The sequence below is a fragment of the Penicillium hordei genome, assembly GCF_028827395.1.
Source record: "Penicillium hordei strain IBT 12815 chromosome Unknown utg000002l_segment0_segment0, whole genome shotgun sequence".
Taxonomy (NCBI): Eukaryota; Fungi; Ascomycota; class Eurotiomycetes; order Eurotiales; family Aspergillaceae; genus Penicillium; species Penicillium hordei.
Genome location: NW_026623143.1, coordinates 4,681,383 through 4,699,609, shown reverse-complemented (window position 1 = coordinate 4,699,609; position 18,227 = coordinate 4,681,383). Strand labels below are relative to the sequence as shown.

At 47.9% G+C, this 18,227-nt stretch overlaps 8 protein-coding genes across 8 annotated transcripts; 4 read left to right on the top strand and 4 right to left on the bottom strand.

Moving 5' to 3' along the window:
• Window positions 1-57: 57 nt before the first annotated feature.
• N7537_005104 (25S rRNA (adenine2142-N1)-methyltransferase) lies at window positions 58-909 on the bottom strand (the record flags this gene model as incomplete). The annotated part of the gene is made up of 1 exon (XM_056896161.1): window positions 58-909. One exon carries the CDS (start codon window positions 907-909, stop codon window positions 58-60), a length of 852 nt encoding a protein of 283 aa, XP_056755909.1.
• A 120-nt stretch (window positions 910-1,029) lies between these two features.
• On the top strand, window positions 1,030-2,373 carry N7537_005103 (60S ribosomal uL23 domain-containing protein; the record flags this gene model as incomplete). The annotated part of the gene is made up of 5 exons (XM_056896160.1): window positions 1,030-1,100; window positions 1,184-1,299; window positions 1,628-1,677; window positions 1,750-2,036; window positions 2,098-2,373. The coding sequence occupies 5 exons, from the start codon at window positions 1,030-1,032 to the stop codon at window positions 2,183-2,185; spliced, it is 612 nt and encodes a 203-aa protein (XP_056755908.1). The 3' UTR covers window positions 2,186-2,373.
• Window positions 2,374-2,925: 552 nt separating this feature from the next.
• Window positions 2,926-3,339, bottom strand: N7537_005102 (Tim10/DDP family zinc finger protein; the record flags this gene model as incomplete). The annotated part of the gene is made up of 2 exons (XM_056896159.1): window positions 2,926-3,101; window positions 3,240-3,339. 2 exons carry the CDS (start codon window positions 3,337-3,339, stop codon window positions 2,926-2,928), a joined length of 276 nt encoding a protein of 91 aa, XP_056755907.1.
• Window positions 3,340-3,603: 264 nt separating this feature from the next.
• Window positions 3,604-4,223, top strand: N7537_005101 (BUD31 family protein). Its single transcript, XM_056896158.1, has 3 exons — window positions 3,604-3,811; window positions 3,882-4,012; window positions 4,071-4,223. Exons 1-3 carry the CDS (start codon window positions 3,640-3,642, stop codon window positions 4,212-4,214), a joined length of 447 nt encoding a protein of 148 aa, XP_056755906.1. The 5' UTR covers window positions 3,604-3,639; the 3' UTR covers window positions 4,215-4,223.
• Window positions 4,224-4,879: 656 nt separating this feature from the next.
• On the bottom strand, window positions 4,880-6,991 carry N7537_005100 (forkhead box transcription factor; the record flags this gene model as incomplete). Its single annotated transcript, XM_056896157.1, has 1 exon — window positions 4,880-6,991. One exon carries the CDS (start codon window positions 6,989-6,991, stop codon window positions 4,880-4,882), a length of 2,112 nt encoding a protein of 703 aa, XP_056755905.1.
• Window positions 6,992-9,314: 2,323 nt separating this feature from the next.
• N7537_005099 (aspartate kinase) lies at window positions 9,315-11,089 on the bottom strand (the record flags this gene model as incomplete). The annotated part of the gene is made up of 4 exons (XM_056896156.1): window positions 9,315-9,412; window positions 9,513-10,762; window positions 10,825-10,905; window positions 10,962-11,089. The coding sequence occupies 4 exons, from the start codon at window positions 11,087-11,089 to the stop codon at window positions 9,315-9,317; spliced, it is 1,557 nt and encodes a 518-aa protein (XP_056755904.1).
• A 2,319-nt stretch (window positions 11,090-13,408) lies between these two features.
• On the top strand, window positions 13,409-16,077 carry N7537_005098 (uncharacterized protein; the record flags this gene model as incomplete). Its single annotated transcript, XM_056896155.1, has 3 exons — window positions 13,409-13,965; window positions 14,025-15,116; window positions 15,180-16,077. 3 exons carry the CDS (start codon window positions 13,409-13,411, stop codon window positions 16,075-16,077), a joined length of 2,547 nt encoding a protein of 848 aa, XP_056755903.1.
• A 378-nt stretch (window positions 16,078-16,455) lies between these two features.
• On the top strand, window positions 16,456-18,108 carry N7537_005097 (Peptidase C78 ubiquitin fold modifier-specific peptidase 1/ 2; the record flags this gene model as incomplete). Its single annotated transcript, XM_056896154.1, has 6 exons — window positions 16,456-16,956; window positions 17,007-17,474; window positions 17,527-17,558; window positions 17,609-17,763; window positions 17,818-18,022; window positions 18,072-18,108. 6 exons carry the CDS (start codon window positions 16,456-16,458, stop codon window positions 18,106-18,108), a joined length of 1,398 nt encoding a protein of 465 aa, XP_056755902.1.
• Between the last annotated feature and the right edge of the window lie 119 nt (window positions 18,109-18,227).

The window sequence follows — 18,227 nt, the reverse complement described above, 5'->3', positions numbered from 1 at the left end:
TCCCACCTGCAGCAGGGTACACGGAGTATAATAGCATTTTGATTTGCATGCAGATAATCACTTCTTGTTGAGAATGACGGCGAAATTGTTCCTTGTTTTGCCGGACCTCAACTCTTCCTTCTTAAAATTTTTAGGCGCGTAGGTGCCGGTGTGTTCCCAGAGATGGAAGACCAACTTTGAAGTCCGCTTAGTTTGTGTTAGACGGAAGCCCAGGCAAGTCATGATCTCCCCTAGTCTTTCTTCGTTGAGGTAGCGCGAGTTGTCCACGCATGCGATAGGCAATACCAGAAAGAGACTGGGAATGAGTTCAATAGGGCATTTCGAAGTCAAGAACTTGACACAACGCTTGAGCATTTCACCCCGTCCCGTAGCATCAGGAACATAGTTGAGCACTAATGACAGACTGATCATGTTGAAACGTTCATCATCACTGGTGGGCAAAGGTCGCTCCATGAAATCTTGCTTGAGAATCCCAGGCTCTTGGGAATTCAAGTCGATCCGGGTGACATCTAAGGCCGAGTTCGTAGAGCAGGCGTTTTTGGTGCTCAGAGCTCCAACTTCAAGAACACGGAGCTTTGGAATGGTGTTGTTCCATAGCTTCAATTGCGGCTTAATCCAGTCAACGAGGACTTTGCTCGAATCCCCACCGCGATCCATCGACTGGCCTAGCTTACTGGCGATCTGATAGCTTTCGAGACCGCCATTGGCTTCGATTTGAGCGTCAATACTGCTGACTCGGGCTTCGTCCCCGGCAGCCAGAGCTTGAGCCCGGACTTTGAGAAGTCGATGATGGGATCGAATCAGAGTGCGGGTAGCCTTTGCTGAAAGAGCAGCATCCTTGGGTTTGACAATGCGAGGCCGACTATGCGACAACAACATCGGCCTCTTGGATCGTTTTTGGGGAGCCATGCCTTAATGATCGCGACAGATCAAAAGATTAGAATGATAGATTCAGATACTAGGAGTATATTGTTGTCTTCGGGTCTCCTTGAGGGCTGAATATACAAAAAAGGAGAGGAGGTCACTGGCATGCAAAGAAAAGCCGTTCAAGGAAATGAAAAGAGAGATAAATACGATGTTAATTCTGATTGGACGAAAAAGTAACCATACCGTACTTCTCTGTACTGAAAAATACCAAAGATACCAGAACCAGCGGACCGAAGGTCACCTGACCCACACACAGCACTAGGGTTTTCGCTAAGCGAAGACCACTCCAAATCCGTTCGACTTTTGACACTGCGATAATTCATCATCGACAGCGACCGACGACAGCCATGGCCCCCTCCGACAACAAGACCGGTATGTTCCAATAACTATGCGCTCTTCCTATTGCGATCGCCGCCTTGTCAATTGTGAATTCGCCGTGTGCACGAGGAGGAAGATATTCGGATTCAAAAATCTCGATATTTGGAGATCACCTCGCAAAGAGTCGGAGACACCAGGACATTACGCAGAGCACTTCTGCATCACCATATGCCTACCGATCTCAAATATGCGCCTCCATGTCAGAATCCTCGACCTACCACATCAACACTGGCAAATTCACAATTGGCAATCTACCGAACGAACTTTTTTGGAATTTTTTTTTTTTTTTTAGTTCACTGGGCTAACGAAATCTTCTCTACAGGCAAGAACAAGGCCAACGCCGCCGCCAAGGCGGTTGCCAAGGGCGCTTCGGTACGTAGCAAAAGATGAAGCAGACCAAAGAAACCCTTTTGGAGCCTATCGCTAACGCGGTTGTGGCAACAGCTTCACAAGTCCCGCAAGGTCCGCACCTCGGCCACCTTCCACCGCCCCAAGACTCTCCAGCTGTCGCGGTCCCCCAAGTACCCCCGTGTGTCTGTCAACCACGGCCCCGCTCTGGACTTCAACAAGATTGTTCTGTACCCCCTGAACACCGAGAGCGCCATGAAGAAGATCGAGGAGAACAACACCCTCGTCTTCATCGTCAACGTCAAGTCCAACAAGCGCCAGATCAAGCAGGCTCTTAAGAAGCTGTACGATGTTGACACCGTCAAGATCAACACTCTTATCCGGTATGTTTTACTAGTCTTTTTTTATGGTTCAAGTGGATTGAAAGCTAACATTACTTTTCAGCCCTGACGGAACCAAGAAGGCCTTCGCCCGTCTTACCCCCGATGTCGATGCTCTTGACATTGCCGCCACCAAGCTGGCCATTGTCTAAGCGGGGAATGCTTGAAAAGGGATTTCTTAGGGTTTTGGCGAACTTTGTTTTAAACTGCGGTGATGCTAAAATACCAGCCGGGCTGAATGATCAAAAAGAACATAACTTGTGAAAGTGAAATGCACGATTCCAGAAGAATCGCCGGACTTGTCGGTCCTGTAATGGCTAAGACATGTTCCAGACCACATCGTAGTGCACCGTAATGTTGTAGATTTTTCTAGTCTATTGATCAGATATCGTGTAAACGGCCAAATGGTCCTGGATGTTGTAGTGCATTGAGACAAGAAATACACAGCTTTCTACAAGGTCAGACTTTTTGCACTTACCCCAGTTCCCATATTGTTTGCTATATATATATATATACCCAGTTTACATATATTGAATTCTCCAACCTAGCCTATATTGCATATCCTTACCATCCTTCTATAATCCGGGAGATAGTAGCGTCGATGATATACTTGGTCTACAAACAACATCCCCACAACAAATCCAACATATAGTGTACAAGACAACATGGTTCATAAATTGACTCTAGTATACAAGTGATGGTTCCACAACCCGTCTATCCATCCATAACCCCCAAAATAAACCGTCCAACTGCGGTCCAAGCAAAATTAGAGCAAGACAGGCTCCAAATCAGTCTTTATGAATAGTGATTGATATCCATAGACATGCATGACATCCAGACAGCGATTAGAAACAGTAATGGTAGAAACCGAGAACACAAGACATATAGACGCTTAGTGACCGGGGCCGCCGCGCATGTTGTCCAGCTTCGACAGGATGGACAGACTGGTATCCATCCACCGGTCAACGCAGTTCTGTGCGCATGCCTCCTCAGACTTATCGAGGGTACCGGAGGTGATCTTGCTGGTGATGCACTTTTCCCAGCACACTTCGTTCAGGTGGTGGACAGCTGGAAGGGATTGATGTTAGCTATAGTTCGATTCCAAGGGGATCAGGATATCAAGCGCTAGGAACCGTATCCATCTAGATCATATAGATCATGAAGTATAGAACCCTGATATGTCCGGATAGAAAGATGGACACTCACTCTGTTGAATGTTGGACTTCTGAGCCTCGTTGGTGAGGACCTGGTTGAGCTCCTTCTTATCGCTATCAGAGAGCTTGGTGAGATCGAGCTGTTGTTCCATAATGACGGTATAGGAGATGCGAGTAGCAATTGAGGTGAAATGGGATACGGAGAATGAGATAACAGCAAGGCAATAGACGGTAGCTGGGAGGATGTCCGCAGTTCAAAATCAAAGGCGGTGGACAGCGGCACAAAAATGACGCGCAGTTTTCCCTATCGATAGCAACTTGGGTTCCCTCGTTTTCTCGTTTAACATCGAAGAGAAGATACCCTGTCAACACAGTGTCATATCGAGCGCGTTTGTTTTAGAATATCGCATTACATCTACCTTGTTATCATCATCTGTAACATATCATCCGCCATGCCTCCGATCCGCACTTCCCGCAATCGCAAACCGCCTCCCGCTGGCTTCGACGATCTCGAAGATACCCTGCTGGAATTCAGCAACAAGATGAAGGATGCGGAGAATGCATCGCACGAAGGAAAGAAGAAATATGAAGTTCTCTGGCCTATATTCCAGATCAGTCACCAGCGTATGAGTTGCTCCTCTCCGCGGCATTGAGAAATACGGGTTTACTGACTTTTGCCCCTCTTATCTAACAGGCTCACGATACATCTATGAACTTTACTACGAGAAAGAAGCGATTTCAAAGGAGTTATATGATTTCCTGCTCAAGAACAAGTATGCCGATGCCAACTTGATTGCGAAGTGGAAGAAGCAGGGCTATGAGAAGGTTAGTTTATCCTCGGGAAACACTTTTATTTAAGATTTGGACTAACTGATTTCCCTAGCTGTGTTGCCTGCGCTGTGTCCAAACGAAAGAGACGAATTTCAACTCCACATGTATCTGTCGAGTGCCCAAGGCGCAGCTCAAGGAGGACCAGACGATTCAGTGTGTCAGCTGTGGCTGCAATGGCTGTGGAAGCAGCGACTAAAAGAAAGACCAAGGTTGGTCGGTGGCTGGAGGGTCCCTATTTGACTGGGGACCCCAGGAAGTAGTGGTGGGTTAACCACACGCATCCATTGGATAGGGCGTTTCGGTACTCTGCATTTCTGTTTATGTTTTCTTTTTTACTCTATCGGATCGGGTCAATCAGATACCCTTCAAAGCTTGAATGGCTTGTGGAACAGTTTGATAAGCAGACAAATAATGACTTTCAATTGCTAACTACATACATTATATCAAAGTAACGCCATCAATGTGTGTTCCGGTAGTTTTCCCATAAAGATAGCCCCAACCCCAATATCCAAATCATAAAAACCATCGCTTGCATGTACATCTTAGCATCGTCATTAATATCGTAACCAGGCCATCCCGGGCTCGGTGGAGGAAATGTCAGAGCCGGCTCCATCAGCGCAGCCCAAAAACTCCCCAAAGAAAAACACCGCCCACAAGACCTTGGAAACATCGCCGAGAACCAACTCCAGGATACAATCCAAAACTCAAGAAACAAAGGTTGTGGGGCGACAAAAGCAGGAGGATAATAGGTGGGTAGTAGGGAGAATAATCAAATCGAACAAGGTGGGTCTCCCAGAGATCCGAACCTATAAAAAAAACAAAAACAAAAACAAAAAAAACAAATCATGAACTGGGGTCATCTTAGAACAACGTCGTATTGGTGCGGTGGCCCATTTGTGGTCGATGAAGTGCCCTGGGCTTCAGGGTGTCATCCTTGCTCATACCTCCAATCTTTTGGAAGCCTTGCAAGAGATCAACACCATCCACTTCACCCGGGCTGTCATTGCTCTCATCGAAAAGATGGAATGAGAAGAAATCTTCCTGGCCAGCATCTCCGAAACGGTTCGTGTCTGGGAGCTTAGACGGCGATTCGGGGAAGATTGAGGACTTGGAGCGGGCCATCGAGGGCATACCCAGTCGGCTATTTATGCTCACCGAGGTGATGTCCGAAAGTACAGTGTTGCCACTGTCGTTGCGCGGGCGTTTCACCGAGCGCTTCTCGGGAGATCCGTAGGATACCTGTGCTGATCCCGAATCCGCGAAAACATCAAAGGAGGTATGGAAATGATCGTGAGGGGTATAGGTCTCGTCCTGGAGATTGAAAGCCGGGCTCCAAGGAAGAGCATCTTCAGAAAGACCTAAATGCTTAATGGGCGAGTTGACCATTTGCTGGATCTTTCGGCGGTGGTTGCGCAGGTTGGTATTGGGAGACACAGATGGTGGCGGGCGGGCAGGCTTCTTAAACTTGATGATAGGCGTCAACGGAGGCGGCTGCATGCTCACATACTGGCTGCGGAGAGGCGATGAGCCGATAGGTGGGTTGGGGTTTTTGCGAGGTGCTGGCTGACCAGGACTGACATCGTGAGATGAGCTACGCATGCGCGCGATCTCTTCTTCAGCACGGCCACGCTTGATGCGAGGAGGCTCGATATCCAAATCGGACGTCAAGATGTGTCCAGCCTTATTAGGTCTGAGAGCCGATGACTCCAAGGACGAGAAATAACCGCTATCATTCATAGTAATCGATTTGCGCTTGCGCGGGCGAGGCACGGGGGTAGGGCCAGATTGAGTGGGGGTTGGAGGAGTACCCTGGCGGGCGAATCGGGGAGGAGCGATGGGAGGAGATGACCGGATGGCCTGCGGTGGCGAGGAACGAGGCGCTGCGCGTGGCGCAGGGACGGGAACAACTTCGTCCGCATCGCCTTGAAGAGCAGGGTCAGACGCAGGCAACGTAGCATCCGAAGACAAGTCATTCGGGGCCGGTCTGGGGGCAGGCGCGTGATGAGGTGGTGCGTGATAAGCGGGCTGCGGCGGCACCATCCAGGTCGTGGTACTTGCGGTTTGCGACTGAGAAATCAGATCTCTCTGAGGCGCAGCAGGAAGAGGAAGGCTGGACATGGTGGCGCGGCGCACTTGTTTGTCCTTGAGGAATTGCGCCTCCATGCCAGGCTCAATGGCCCAGTAGTTACCCTTGCCAGGATCATCCTTGGGTCGCTCTTGCTTAATGAATGCCTTGTTGAGACTGAGGTTGTGTCGGATGCTATTCTGCCAACCGGGGTCGCTGTTCTTGTAGTATGAGAAGGTATCCGAGATCCACTTGTAAATTTGCGCTAGCGTCAAGCGCCGGTTGTTTGCGCGCAAAATGGACATCCCGATCAAGGTAGCATAACTATACGGAGGCTTGGTGCCATCATCCTCCACTGGCGGCATGTCATGTGGTTCAGGTAGATAAGAAATTGACGCGTCGTCACGCCTTTGTTTCTTATTAGATCGCTCCTTGAGCGGCGCAGCCTCCATGAGTGTGCGCTTCATTGGAAGTTTGGATTCATAAGATGGCTCTGGGAAGTCCGCGAAACTGTCATTGGATGGCTCTTCGGGGAGGTGATTTTCTTTCGATGATTCGGGATTGACGCTGGAGAATGTGGTGAAGAGAGCAGAATGTGGCATAGAAGTTGTAGAGTAGATGGGGAACGGCGGCTTCTTGGCTGGGGAGTCGGTGGTAAACATGGGAGGAGTGGGAGCAGATATCGGGATAAAACCGAGTTTTCCGTGGCGCGAATGGGAGCCCTGAGGGTGAGGTCCTTTTGTTGGCGATGGCCTGTGCGGGCCCGAAGACGGATGGGAAGATGAGTTCTGAATGGGCTGGAGTGGTAGCGGTGAGGGTTGCAAACGGGGCTGCGATCTGATGATCTCGTGGGCTGATGGGGCTAGCACTGAAGAGTAGTGTGCGCCCGTAGAACGCGTCGATCCCATAACCTAAACGATAGGACACCAAGTCGCAATATCACCAGTCACTAGAGGGACCATATGACGCGTAAACAAACTTGGGGGGAGAGCGCGACTGTTGAAAACAAGGCCTACGGCCGAGTTTGCGACAACGTGCGAACCGTGTCTAGAGCGTGATGAGAATTTGCAGAGAATTCGGATTGGGCCAATGGTACTCCGTAGATCGAGAAGGAAAGCCAATAACCTCAGGCCGTCATGCAGGCTTAGACAAGTTGGGCGACAAGGCGCTAAGGCGTCACACTTCCCAGCTGAAACGCGAATCAGGCCGCAGAGATAACAGATGAATGTGGATGAGATTTGGGATTTGGGAATGAAAAATAACCAAATATGGTACGGACTGCTGGAGCTGAGGATAGAGGATAAAGAGGATAAAGAGGACAAAGAAGACAAAGAAGTGAAGAATACAAAGAGAGTACAGGAAGAAAATAGAGAGAAGACTCTTGGAAGAGTAAACCGGGTTTCCTTGGGAAGGGGACGGGAATGGGGCTCGGGGGGGGGCAAAGGGAGATATCAGGCCCTTAGGATTTTTCTCTTTTTTTTTCACTTCCGTATGAGCCCTTGGAAGATACTAAATCATTATTATAGAATTCTAGAAATGTTCAATATTCTCTCAGAAGAAAGGCGGGGGGGAGGAGAGAGAGAGAGAGAGGGAGATCGATGGAGTGAGATAGGGTGATGATACACGTTACGTATGGTCATTTTATAGACGCGTCGCGCGTTTTACTATGGAAGGTGGGGCATATCGGGGTGGTATTATTGGTATTATCAATTCAAATTTGGGTACCAAAGGGGGGTCCTCCCTTGCTCACATTTTCTAGCGTCGATCTGATCCACCGAGGATGAACGGAGTATGTCAGGTCGACATTATTGCCTTCTACTATTGACTATATTGTCTATATTGTCTATATTGTCTATGGAGTATATGTATATGGAGTATTGAAATACATATTCTATCTTTAGGCCTTGGGCTACCATATGGTGTCTATAAAATATATCGCACAATACACAATATAAAAAAGTCTGCAAGTATGACACGACTGGATCCATCTAGGCCCGACACTAGATGCCGATTACTCTTAAATCCCAGCATTGGCACCCCAATTGGTCCGGCCACCCCGGTATGTGGACGTGTCAATGTAACTCTGAAACGGACGCTGCTTTCCATCCCTTGTTTCTTCGCTGTCATGGAGGATCTCCTCAACACCCTTGACTAGTGGCCAATTACTCTCGGGTGCATCGAGGACCAATCGATTTTCCTGGCCTACATCGTACAACGCATATGCTGCACTCTTGCCTGCAGGTTCCGTAACCTAATTATCAGAACTCCGTACAGAGACTATGGAGTACAGAGCAATGAATTGCAACTAGAACGGGGGATCTATTGTTCGAATCTAGGGGAGATCCCTAGTGTCTTCTTTCCCCATGCCCTTGCTTGTACATCAGAAACCCCATGTCACAGATTTTATGCACTTACGCCATGTCTGAGTCGGTGGACGTACCATATACCCTCTACCGAAGCTTCCCTTTCTTGCCATTTTCACCAGGGTGGTTAGAGTCGCAGTAAGTAAATCTTTTGGTCAAAATGGTAACACTCGTCCATTCCCAAGCCATTGGAGAATTTAACGATGCAATGGCTCTCGGTTTCAAGCAAAGCTAGAGCGAGATATTTGGCTAAATCCAGCTAGAGACAATGCTAATCTAACAGTGACAACCAAGGTAAGTCGAAATGGTGCCTTATGACCGATTGATAAATCGCAGCCAAGCAAGATTGGAAGGACCCAGCAATTAGTCATTTCAAAGGTCAATAACTAATAGTGACCAAGCTGCAGTCATCGATGGTCTTTGGTCTTTTCACCATCAGATCAAGAGGAGATACGGAGTGTACTCAATTCTATTCAGGGTGCAAAAAAAAAAAAAAAAAAGAAAAAAGAAAACAGCTAGGGGTGAACACGATTATGGGAAGGAACTAAGAAAAGGCACAAGAATCGAATATATAAGAGATAGGTGTGATTAATATCCCAAAGCACCTAGAGTAAACCATCTCTCATGAAACAAACGCTTCATGACTTCTATTCTAAACCAAAAAAAATGGAAGGAGAAAACGCCAAGCCCATGCCTCACGAAAAAAAAAAAAACCTATGCTTTTGGTTTTCCCAACAAAAGTCGGCCCCCCCTGTCTTTAAGGGGGTCTTCGACTTCTGTTGGATGCATAATTTTTTTATATCAATAAAACCCAAGGGATATCTTAAACAACAATGATTTTTTGCTCGATGCAAATGTGGGACGATTTTTAGTCCAAGAAGGTGAACATGCTCGTATGGATGATATTCAGGGCACGGTCGGCGTCTCGTTCTTCAATGACGCAGGAGATATTGATTTCACTTGCACCTGTGAGGGGGGAAGAAATATCTAGTTAGCCCCAGTCAAGGGTACAAAAGGTAGAGCGAGGGGGGCGGGAGAGTGGAGATCAGCAATTATTTTTACTCACCTTGCGAGATCATCTCGATATTCACGCTGTTCTCCCCGAGAGTGGTGAACATACGCCCTGCGACCCCAATCATATTCTTCATCTGCTTGCCCACCAGGCTGAGGATGGCCATCTCAGGGATGATGTCAACAGTTCCGTACTTCGCCAGGTCGTTCAATGCTCCCTGGAGATCATCATCAATGACCTGATACTCATCCCGTCCGTTTCCATTCAAAAGGGGCATCTCTGAATGAAGGGCCAAGGACACGTGGACCTCGCTAGTCGAGATCAAATCAATGGATAGACGCCACTTGTCCAATACGGAGAAAATGCCCGCAAAGAAACCATGGGAGAGTGACCGCTTGTTAGAATGCACGTTGATCACCAGGATATTATGTTTAATGGTGACTGCCGTCGGGCGCTTCGGTGTATTCGCGAGACTGGGACTGCGGGTCCGGAACAGACGTGGATCATGTCCTGGTGTGGTTCTCTCCAGTTCGGCCACAGAGTCAGGGAAGATAATAGTGCCTTCGTTCTTCGGGTTCATGACGTTCTTAATGCGAATAGGGATCCTTGCGCGAATGACTTGCTCCATGGTGAACGGATGAATGACTTCGGATCCGTAGAAAGTCAATTCAGCGGCTTCGGCCGGGGTGATGGCCGGGAGCAGATGAGCCGTTGGCACTTTACGCGGGTCCGCGGTGAAGATACCATCCACCTCCTTCCACACCTGCAGCTCCTGCGCGCGGGTTCCGACTGCGACAAGGGCAGCACAGAGATCAGTATATCCACGACCAATCTGATCGAGCAGACCACCAGGGATGGTACCGAAGTACCCAGTCATCACAGGTACTCGATGCCCGCACGCCTCGACTTTGCTGCCGAAAGCCGCTGCCAGGGTGTTATAAAAGGCCTGGTCCAAGCCGTGGGGGCCGATGGGGAAATCAATAATTTCCGCAAGATCCACATACTGCGAATCAACCCCGCGGTCTTGTAGTAGAGCGGCCATGAGCAGACAGCTCAGCTTCTCACCGGTGCTCATAACCTTGTCCACACAGCGCGCACTGATCTCTCCCAGGGTCTGAGCGGCCTCAAGGAACTTGAGTACTCGTTCGCATTCTCCGGTGATGTCCGCAATCACTTGATCTCTTATTTCTGCCGACTTCAATTCTTCCTGGGCGACGTGAACATGCTCCAGACGAACAGCCTCCACCAATGTCAGATATTGCCGCGAACGAGGGTTTTCAGCGTCCCGTGCTGCCCGCAATAGCCTGTTTCGAAGGAATTGCATCAGTATCGCAATCGTGATATGAAGAGTATCACCATGACTCACCGGTTCGTTGTGCCCTCGGCTTTTGTAGAACTGCTTCTCGCAGAGCATACGACGGCGACTCTGTTATTCACAAGGCTGGGTCTGTAAGATTGTTAGTCTCCGTTCAGTCGAAACAAAATCGAGGAAATGCGTCATACTCGACCACCTGCTCAATGATATTGCGCGCAAACTTGCCCACACTAGTGCCGCCGAATTTCTGCACGACCCAATTGCTGTGGGCCTGCGTGGTCACTGGCAAATTTGAATTAAGAATGGTGGTAGCCATAGTGTCAAGCCAAGAATAAATAAAGACAGTGGACAATGTAATGCAAGGGAGGGAGAAGTGGTTTTGGAGGGGAAACCGGCGAAAGCGGAGACCATTGGGGCCGCTTCGGGCTGCATATTTTTTTTTTTGTGACTCAATTGGCAATAGAGTTATCCAAATTTAGACCGCCTGCCTGTTTTGGTCAGGAACAAACGATGTCGGCGGCCCCACCAATCACGCCATTCTCATAGATTAAATGCCCCTCATTGGCCTCTTTGGGATAAATGTTGTTCCGGAGTATACAAAGTGTAGGTGCCCAAGTAGGATACACCTGCATTGCATCCTAACGTTAATTCCCAACATTGATTCATTTCGCTTGTTGCAAGTACTGCCATGAAACCACTCTATTTCACAGATGTTGTATCAAACTCGTTGGAGAATTATTAACGACAGTAGCCCATCCATTCGATTCCGAGCTCTGAATGATTGACTAGTATACCTCCCACATGGACCCTGGATCTCAAGCAGACCTAAGATATCACGGACCTGAACCCTATAGTAGCACTATTAGACGTTTCCATTAGACGGTTCCTTGATTTTGACCTCGCAATTGAAATAGCTCACCTAGCATTTGAGGTTCCAAATCTGCAGTTGGGGTGGACGAGAGCCATAGACCGACCATCGAGGTTCAAAGTGATGCATGCATCCCTTTTGAACGTATTTCTTCCATCCCCACCCCCCATAAATTACCCCGGAATCGTCCTCCGTGATATTCTCCGTGCTCATGAAAGGCAGCTCAGTTACGATGAGCGCTATAGGGCAGGACTTGGATTGAGTTTGTTTTTGGGACTTTAGTGTTCCGGCAATTAGTTTCCTATAGTCCTGTCCGTAGTTACTTCTACGTATCCTACCGCTTATATTCCCGAGCTAGTTCCCTTTCCCCCAATCGTCGGGGTCTGCGTATAAGATGTTAGATGTGAGTATGCTACACAGCGTTCAGCTTCATTAGCTCCCAATAGTCCCTATTGCCATGTTAAGTCAGAGATCTAGGATTAATTTCAAGGATCAGAACCATTTCGTATTATTGACTACATCATAGGCATTAACTTGGTGCGAACGACAGCTAAAAAAAAAAAGCAAAAGCAGCTTTTCGTCAAGTTATAACAAAATAGGGTAGAATACTGCGTCCCGTATTTACCGAAAAATAATCAAGTATAATTCAAGTAAATATGGGCTATTCTGAGTGTCTCGAAGGGAGTATAAATGTTACTACGAAGTATAAAATCCCATTTTGGGTAAACCATGCGCTATGCCAAGTCGATCCTTTGCCCGCTTTGAATGGTGGAGACTAAACTAGATGATCAGTGTCTACGTAGGTGTTAACCTGCAAAAAACACTAATCCGTGTATATGTGTAATATACGCATTACGAAGGTAGGCAGTGTCTCTTGGCAAGTATATGACAACACCTGTAAAGGCTCGTGTGTCCCAAAGACACTATCTTTCCGAGTGCTGGCCTGTGGAACTCATCACCAGCGAGCTGCCTTTTATTCGGACAGCTCTTGCAATGCATTCAGGTGATGAATAGACTGGTGGGCAGACGGTAGAAGCGACACATTCATCAAGGGTGGGTGTGTCAATTTAGGATTCGGGGCACTCTCTTTGAGGTCTCGCTCAGCGTAGTGACTAAACTCAGGTCAGATTTCTGTTTTATATACCAGGGACACATAGAAGAATACAATGCTGCTACTATAGGGACAAGCCCGTGATGTCGGTTTGAACCTAGCGTGAGTGTTGTGCTATACTTGCGATGCATCAATATGTTGAAAGTGAAGGTTGAAGTAGGAAATAGAGAAACTATCGTTAAGAGTCTCGATTTAATGCCTTAAAAGCCAACACCTAGAAAACTAGTCAGCTATATCGGTTTCTATTCTCACATTTGAGGAAAGACGTTGTGACAGCTTCTACTGGGCTACATAGTTTTAGACTATGCATTTCCTTCCTCTCTCTTCCTGATAAACCCCCAACACCTTCGATAGATGAGTTACACAACATAAACGCCTCTGTTGTTTTGGCCCCCACGAAGGATACGATACATGATCCTTCTACCCACTGATCTTGGTCAGAAAATAGTGACAGCACAGCCCTCTCTTATTGCCATATTGGGAAGATGATTGTCATTGCCAAGATGCTGCCGCTTGGCGTCTTATAACATAACAAGACCAGAGTCCCCTGCCTGGTTTCCCCAAAACTTACATTCAAAGATATCGACACTCCCTATTGATGTGGGAGGGTTGTCTTTCCTCGAATTAATGACAGTGTGACAGCGCTTGGCCCCAAGATGCTTCCCAAAAGGCAACAGCACGATGCCGAGGAAACAATAAGGAAGTCACAGCCACTAGCGGTTTTCCGGCCATGGTCATGGTTTCCAGACTATGCTGAAGAGCCCAAGAAGGAGGTGCAACAAATAACGACCGATCCCGATCCTGTTCGCAGATGGATAAAAGGCGTTGTGATCTGTTCATGGATCATTGGGGGTGTCCTCGCCTTGAACATCATCCTCACCGTCATCGCTGCTGGTCTGGCATATTCGGGGAATAGTGGGCAAATCTTCTCATTTGCTTCACTCTATATGGGAAAGTGCTCTACTTCCAAGAATTGGACCACTGGCTTGCACCTCCTGATCAATATTCTCAGCACTGCCCTTCTGGGGGCGAGCAACTACTGCATGCAGTTCCTTGCAGCCCCCTCACGAGAACAGGTGGATAAAGCGCATAGTCAAAAGACATGGGTTCGAATCGGCGTCCCGAATATCATAGACCTTATTCGTTACCAAACAGGCAGGCGACGCCTTCTAGGATCGGTCCTCCTGATCACCTCATTGCCTATTCATTTGATGTTTGTGGTGTGACATGCCTAGATTTCAATGTACTCTGGCTGATATGAACTTCTGCTAGTTACAATTCTGCCGTTTACTTCTCCATTGGGCCAATGGAATATTCAGTCGTTGCAGCACAGGATAGGCTTATTCAGGAACATGGCAATACCACGGAATTTGAACAATGCTTCACAGAAAATGTCGGAATGGAATTGGCATCTTTCAATTCTGCGATCCGTGATGGGAGTTTCAACGCTCTCTCCAAGCAAGAATGTGTTGATATTTTTGCTCAAGACTATGCATCCGGGTATGGAATAGTTGTTCTGATAACCAAAGACTCGATTCCTCAAAACGAGTCCGTGGCCTTGATAGGAACTGGAAACAGTCAAAACTTTGAGGGTGGTAATTCTCAATTTAGCTGGCTGTGTGACGAACAATACCCCTGCACCAAGAGTATAGCCGAAGAAAACACCCATAACTGGACCGTTCGCGCATTAACGTGGTCACGTCCCACCATTCGTCTGTCGGTGCCTATCCCAGGCGGAATTTATGAGAGTGGAGGATGGTTAGATGTTGGACATTACGGCATTCCCGAAACCGAGGACTACAACCATCTTGATGATATTCTCGACAAATATCCTTCCCTGGAGGAGCTGCAAGTTGAGCTAGATAATCCTTCCGGCTGGGTTAACAGTTCATTCCCGGGTAGTGTTACAGTACGCAAAGGTGAACCTGAGTGCACGTACCCGAGAGTCTACGGTAAACAGACTTTGCGATCATATTCAATCGATCACTGTATGACGCTGCCAATTAGGGAGACTTGTCAATTATTCTTCAGCCCACCGATCTGCCTGATTGTAATCGGCTGCAATATAGTCAAGCTCATCTGTGCGCTGTTAGCGGCGCGCGAGAACAGAAAAGATATTTTCCTCACTACTGGAGACGCGATCGCATCTTTCCTTGCCAAACCGGACCCAGCCACCGAGGGAGCCTGTCTGCTGTCCGGGTCTCTAATTAAGAAGAGAACACAAGGATGGCGAAAATACAAGGGCCGTGAACGCAAATATTTGGATCTGGAGGAAATCAAACAAGAGACTCCGCTTCGTTTACCTCCAAGAAAACGATGGTTTCAAGCTGCGAGTATATCCCGCTGGGTGTATACGATTCTCCTGTATGATATTACCCCTTTCATGACAGTGACAGCCTCAGCGAGCAGTTGACTTACTCCAATTAGATTCGTGTGTATGCTGATACCATCCGTCATCGTTCTTCGCCTGGGGATTCTCAATTACAACAAAGCCTCAAAATCGAACAACCTATGGGACTCTGGCCTGGGGGATGCAAGCACAGGGACTACCCTAGCGGGCCTGAGTATTCCCGGTACCGCAAGTGGGATATTTTCCATGATCTTCCTAGCCAACGTACCACAGATACTTGTCTCACTAACCTACTTCTTCTACAATGGCCTGCTTACCTGCATGCTCAGCGCGGTCGAGTACGACAACTACGCCACTGATCAAAAACCCCTTCGCGTATCCTGGCCCCGCGGCGCCCAGCGTTCGACATACTACCTCAGCCTTCCATACCGATACAGTGTCCCGCTGCTGGTAGTCTCGGCTGTTCTCCACTGGCTCGTATCCCAAAGCTTTTTCTTCGTCCAGGTAATCCCATTCAATCGGCACGGAGTACCTCAAAGAAGCTCCCCAGATGTCCTCGTTACTTGCGGCTATTCACCCGTTGCCATAATCTTCGGAATAATCGTTGGTGGCTTGCTGCCCATCGTCGCTGTACTTCTGGGCTTGCGTCGCTTCAGATCGCACATGCCGCTGACTGGACAGTGTAGTGCAGCAATAAGCGCTGCATGTCACCCCATGACTACGGCGGTTGACCATGCGCTGAAACCAGTGCAATGGGGTGAGGCTCCAGATAATGTCTTGTCGCATAGCATGTTTTCGAACACAATAACGACGGATATTGAATGTGACACTCGACCGAGAGTTGAGAGTGATGAGCAACGGCCGTCTTTGGCTGCTGAGCTGGATAGGAACGATTCCAGGGCAGTTGGTTTCCTGCATTGCTCATTTACCTCGGAGGATGTTAGTGAGCCGAGCACATCACGTCTCTATCTCTAGCTCAAATAGGGTGATGATGGGAAATCTAGAAATCCCGCATACTGACGACGATATGATCTTTCTTTTTTTTGGATAATATAATAATCATATGATTCATTTATAAATATATGGACATAATAAGATGATATGTATGAACTGGACGCTAAACTCTTCCGTAGGTGGGTCTCGGGCAACGGGCACTTTTCTGCTCTTTAGGCATCAAGTTAATCCTTTATCTATACTTCTGTCTCCACTGTTTTTTTGCTCGACTGACTTTGCTTTTTTCTTCTTCTCTGCATTCTGTACATATATCTCTGTTTCTCATATCTCAGGCGGGGTCTGCTAAGCATCAACCTCATAATTTCCCCTCCACCGTCAGCATTGGATGAAAACTCCATAATGGCCGACAACAACACCGCCTCATGCCCTTTTTGCCCTTTCACGGACTTCGATGCTAATTTTGTGTCCCAACACATCGAATTCTGCCACCCAGAAACTGGGGCAACGGGTTTCCTGCAGGACAACCCGCAGGAATTCGCAGGTCAAAGCTCGGCTCCACCGCCAGTGGACGAGGATGGCGCAGAAAAATATATCGACTGTCCACATGGATGTGGTGAGACAATAGAAAGTGCCGAGCTCTCGAGTCACCTGGATCTGCATGTCGCAGAGGACATGGCGCTGGATGATATCGGGGCCACACCGTCACGCTCAACTCCAGACGTGCATGACCATGGGTATGATGAGTCCTTTGATGATGAAGATCCCCTAGACATGGTCGACTCTCACAAAGGAGGCAAGCGTGGGATGCAACGAGACTCCTCGCGAGTAAACACTGCCAAGCCACCACGGCCTCACAGTCCCCCAAGGACAACCAATGCCGATGGCACAAAGAGACTAGGGGTATTTGTCCCAAATTTGAATATTTAGAAATGAGTACTAACAATTTTCAGCGCTCAGAACTGGGTCCTCATGCCCACGAGAAAAAAATGCCATCATGGCTAAGGAACATGTTGGAAAAAGGCGGCAGCATATCAAAGCAAACGCAAATCACTTCGGACGGCAAATTCACACGGCGCGAGACAGTAGAAAACGAGACCGACCATCTGATTCCTGTTATTGCTCGGTTGTGCGAACAGGACAAGTCCGTCCAGCGGGCATTCTTCTGTAGCCCCAAAGTCCGCCATATCTGCAAGATGCGCCGGGAAGGCGGGTTTTGTGGCTATCGTAATATCCAAATGATGGTCTCTTGGCTGAAAAAGTCCCGTGGCTTTGGCCATGAGCACTTCCCAAAAAAGGGGCCGACGATCCTTGAGCTGCAGGACATGATTGAATCGGCCTGGGATTTGGGGTTCAATAGTTCTGGAAGAGCCGAAACAGGTGGTATCAAAAATACCCGCAAGTTTATTGGAACGCCTGAAGTAAGTCTTTTGGTCGGTGTCGATTATCTTCTATATCCTACTGACTACCCAGGCACAAGCACTTTTGATGAGCCTAGGAATTCCGTGAGTTGTCTGGCCTACTTCGTTTTAACCCCGCTAACTCCGGTCTCCAGATGTGAAGCCAGGAGTCTGGCAGAGAGAAGCGATGTACGGGCCTGTGATGCTCTTTACATTGATGTCGCCGACTATTTCCGATCAGCTTGCTCACCAGAAGACCAGACGAAGATCGTTCAGACTGATCTCCCTCCGATATACTTCCAGCATCAAGGTACAGCTTTCTAAGTCTTTCAGCACACATATATATCTCTCTAACTTGAACCAGGTCATTCTATGACAATTGTCGGATTTGAAATACGAGCCAACGGCAGCGCAAATCTGCTGGTTTTCGATCCCATGTTCAAGACTTCCCCTGCAATGGAGCGTCTAATCGGGGCGTTTGTCAAGCCTTCAGATCCCACTCGACTTCTCAAAGCATATCGCAGGGGAACGCCTTATCTGCAAAAGTACAAAATATTCGAGCTTCTCAAGTGAGTGATTGTTCAATTTTTTAGATATTCTAATGCTAATCAGCACTAGGCTACGTATAACCAGCCCGGAACATGAAATCATATAAAATCAACCCCATTCAGTTAACATTAAATGTCCTTTGTATCATGATTAATTGAAACATTAAAAACAAAGCGAAGTTACTATAAACGTCTTTTATACATTCCCAATGCGGTAACTTACCCC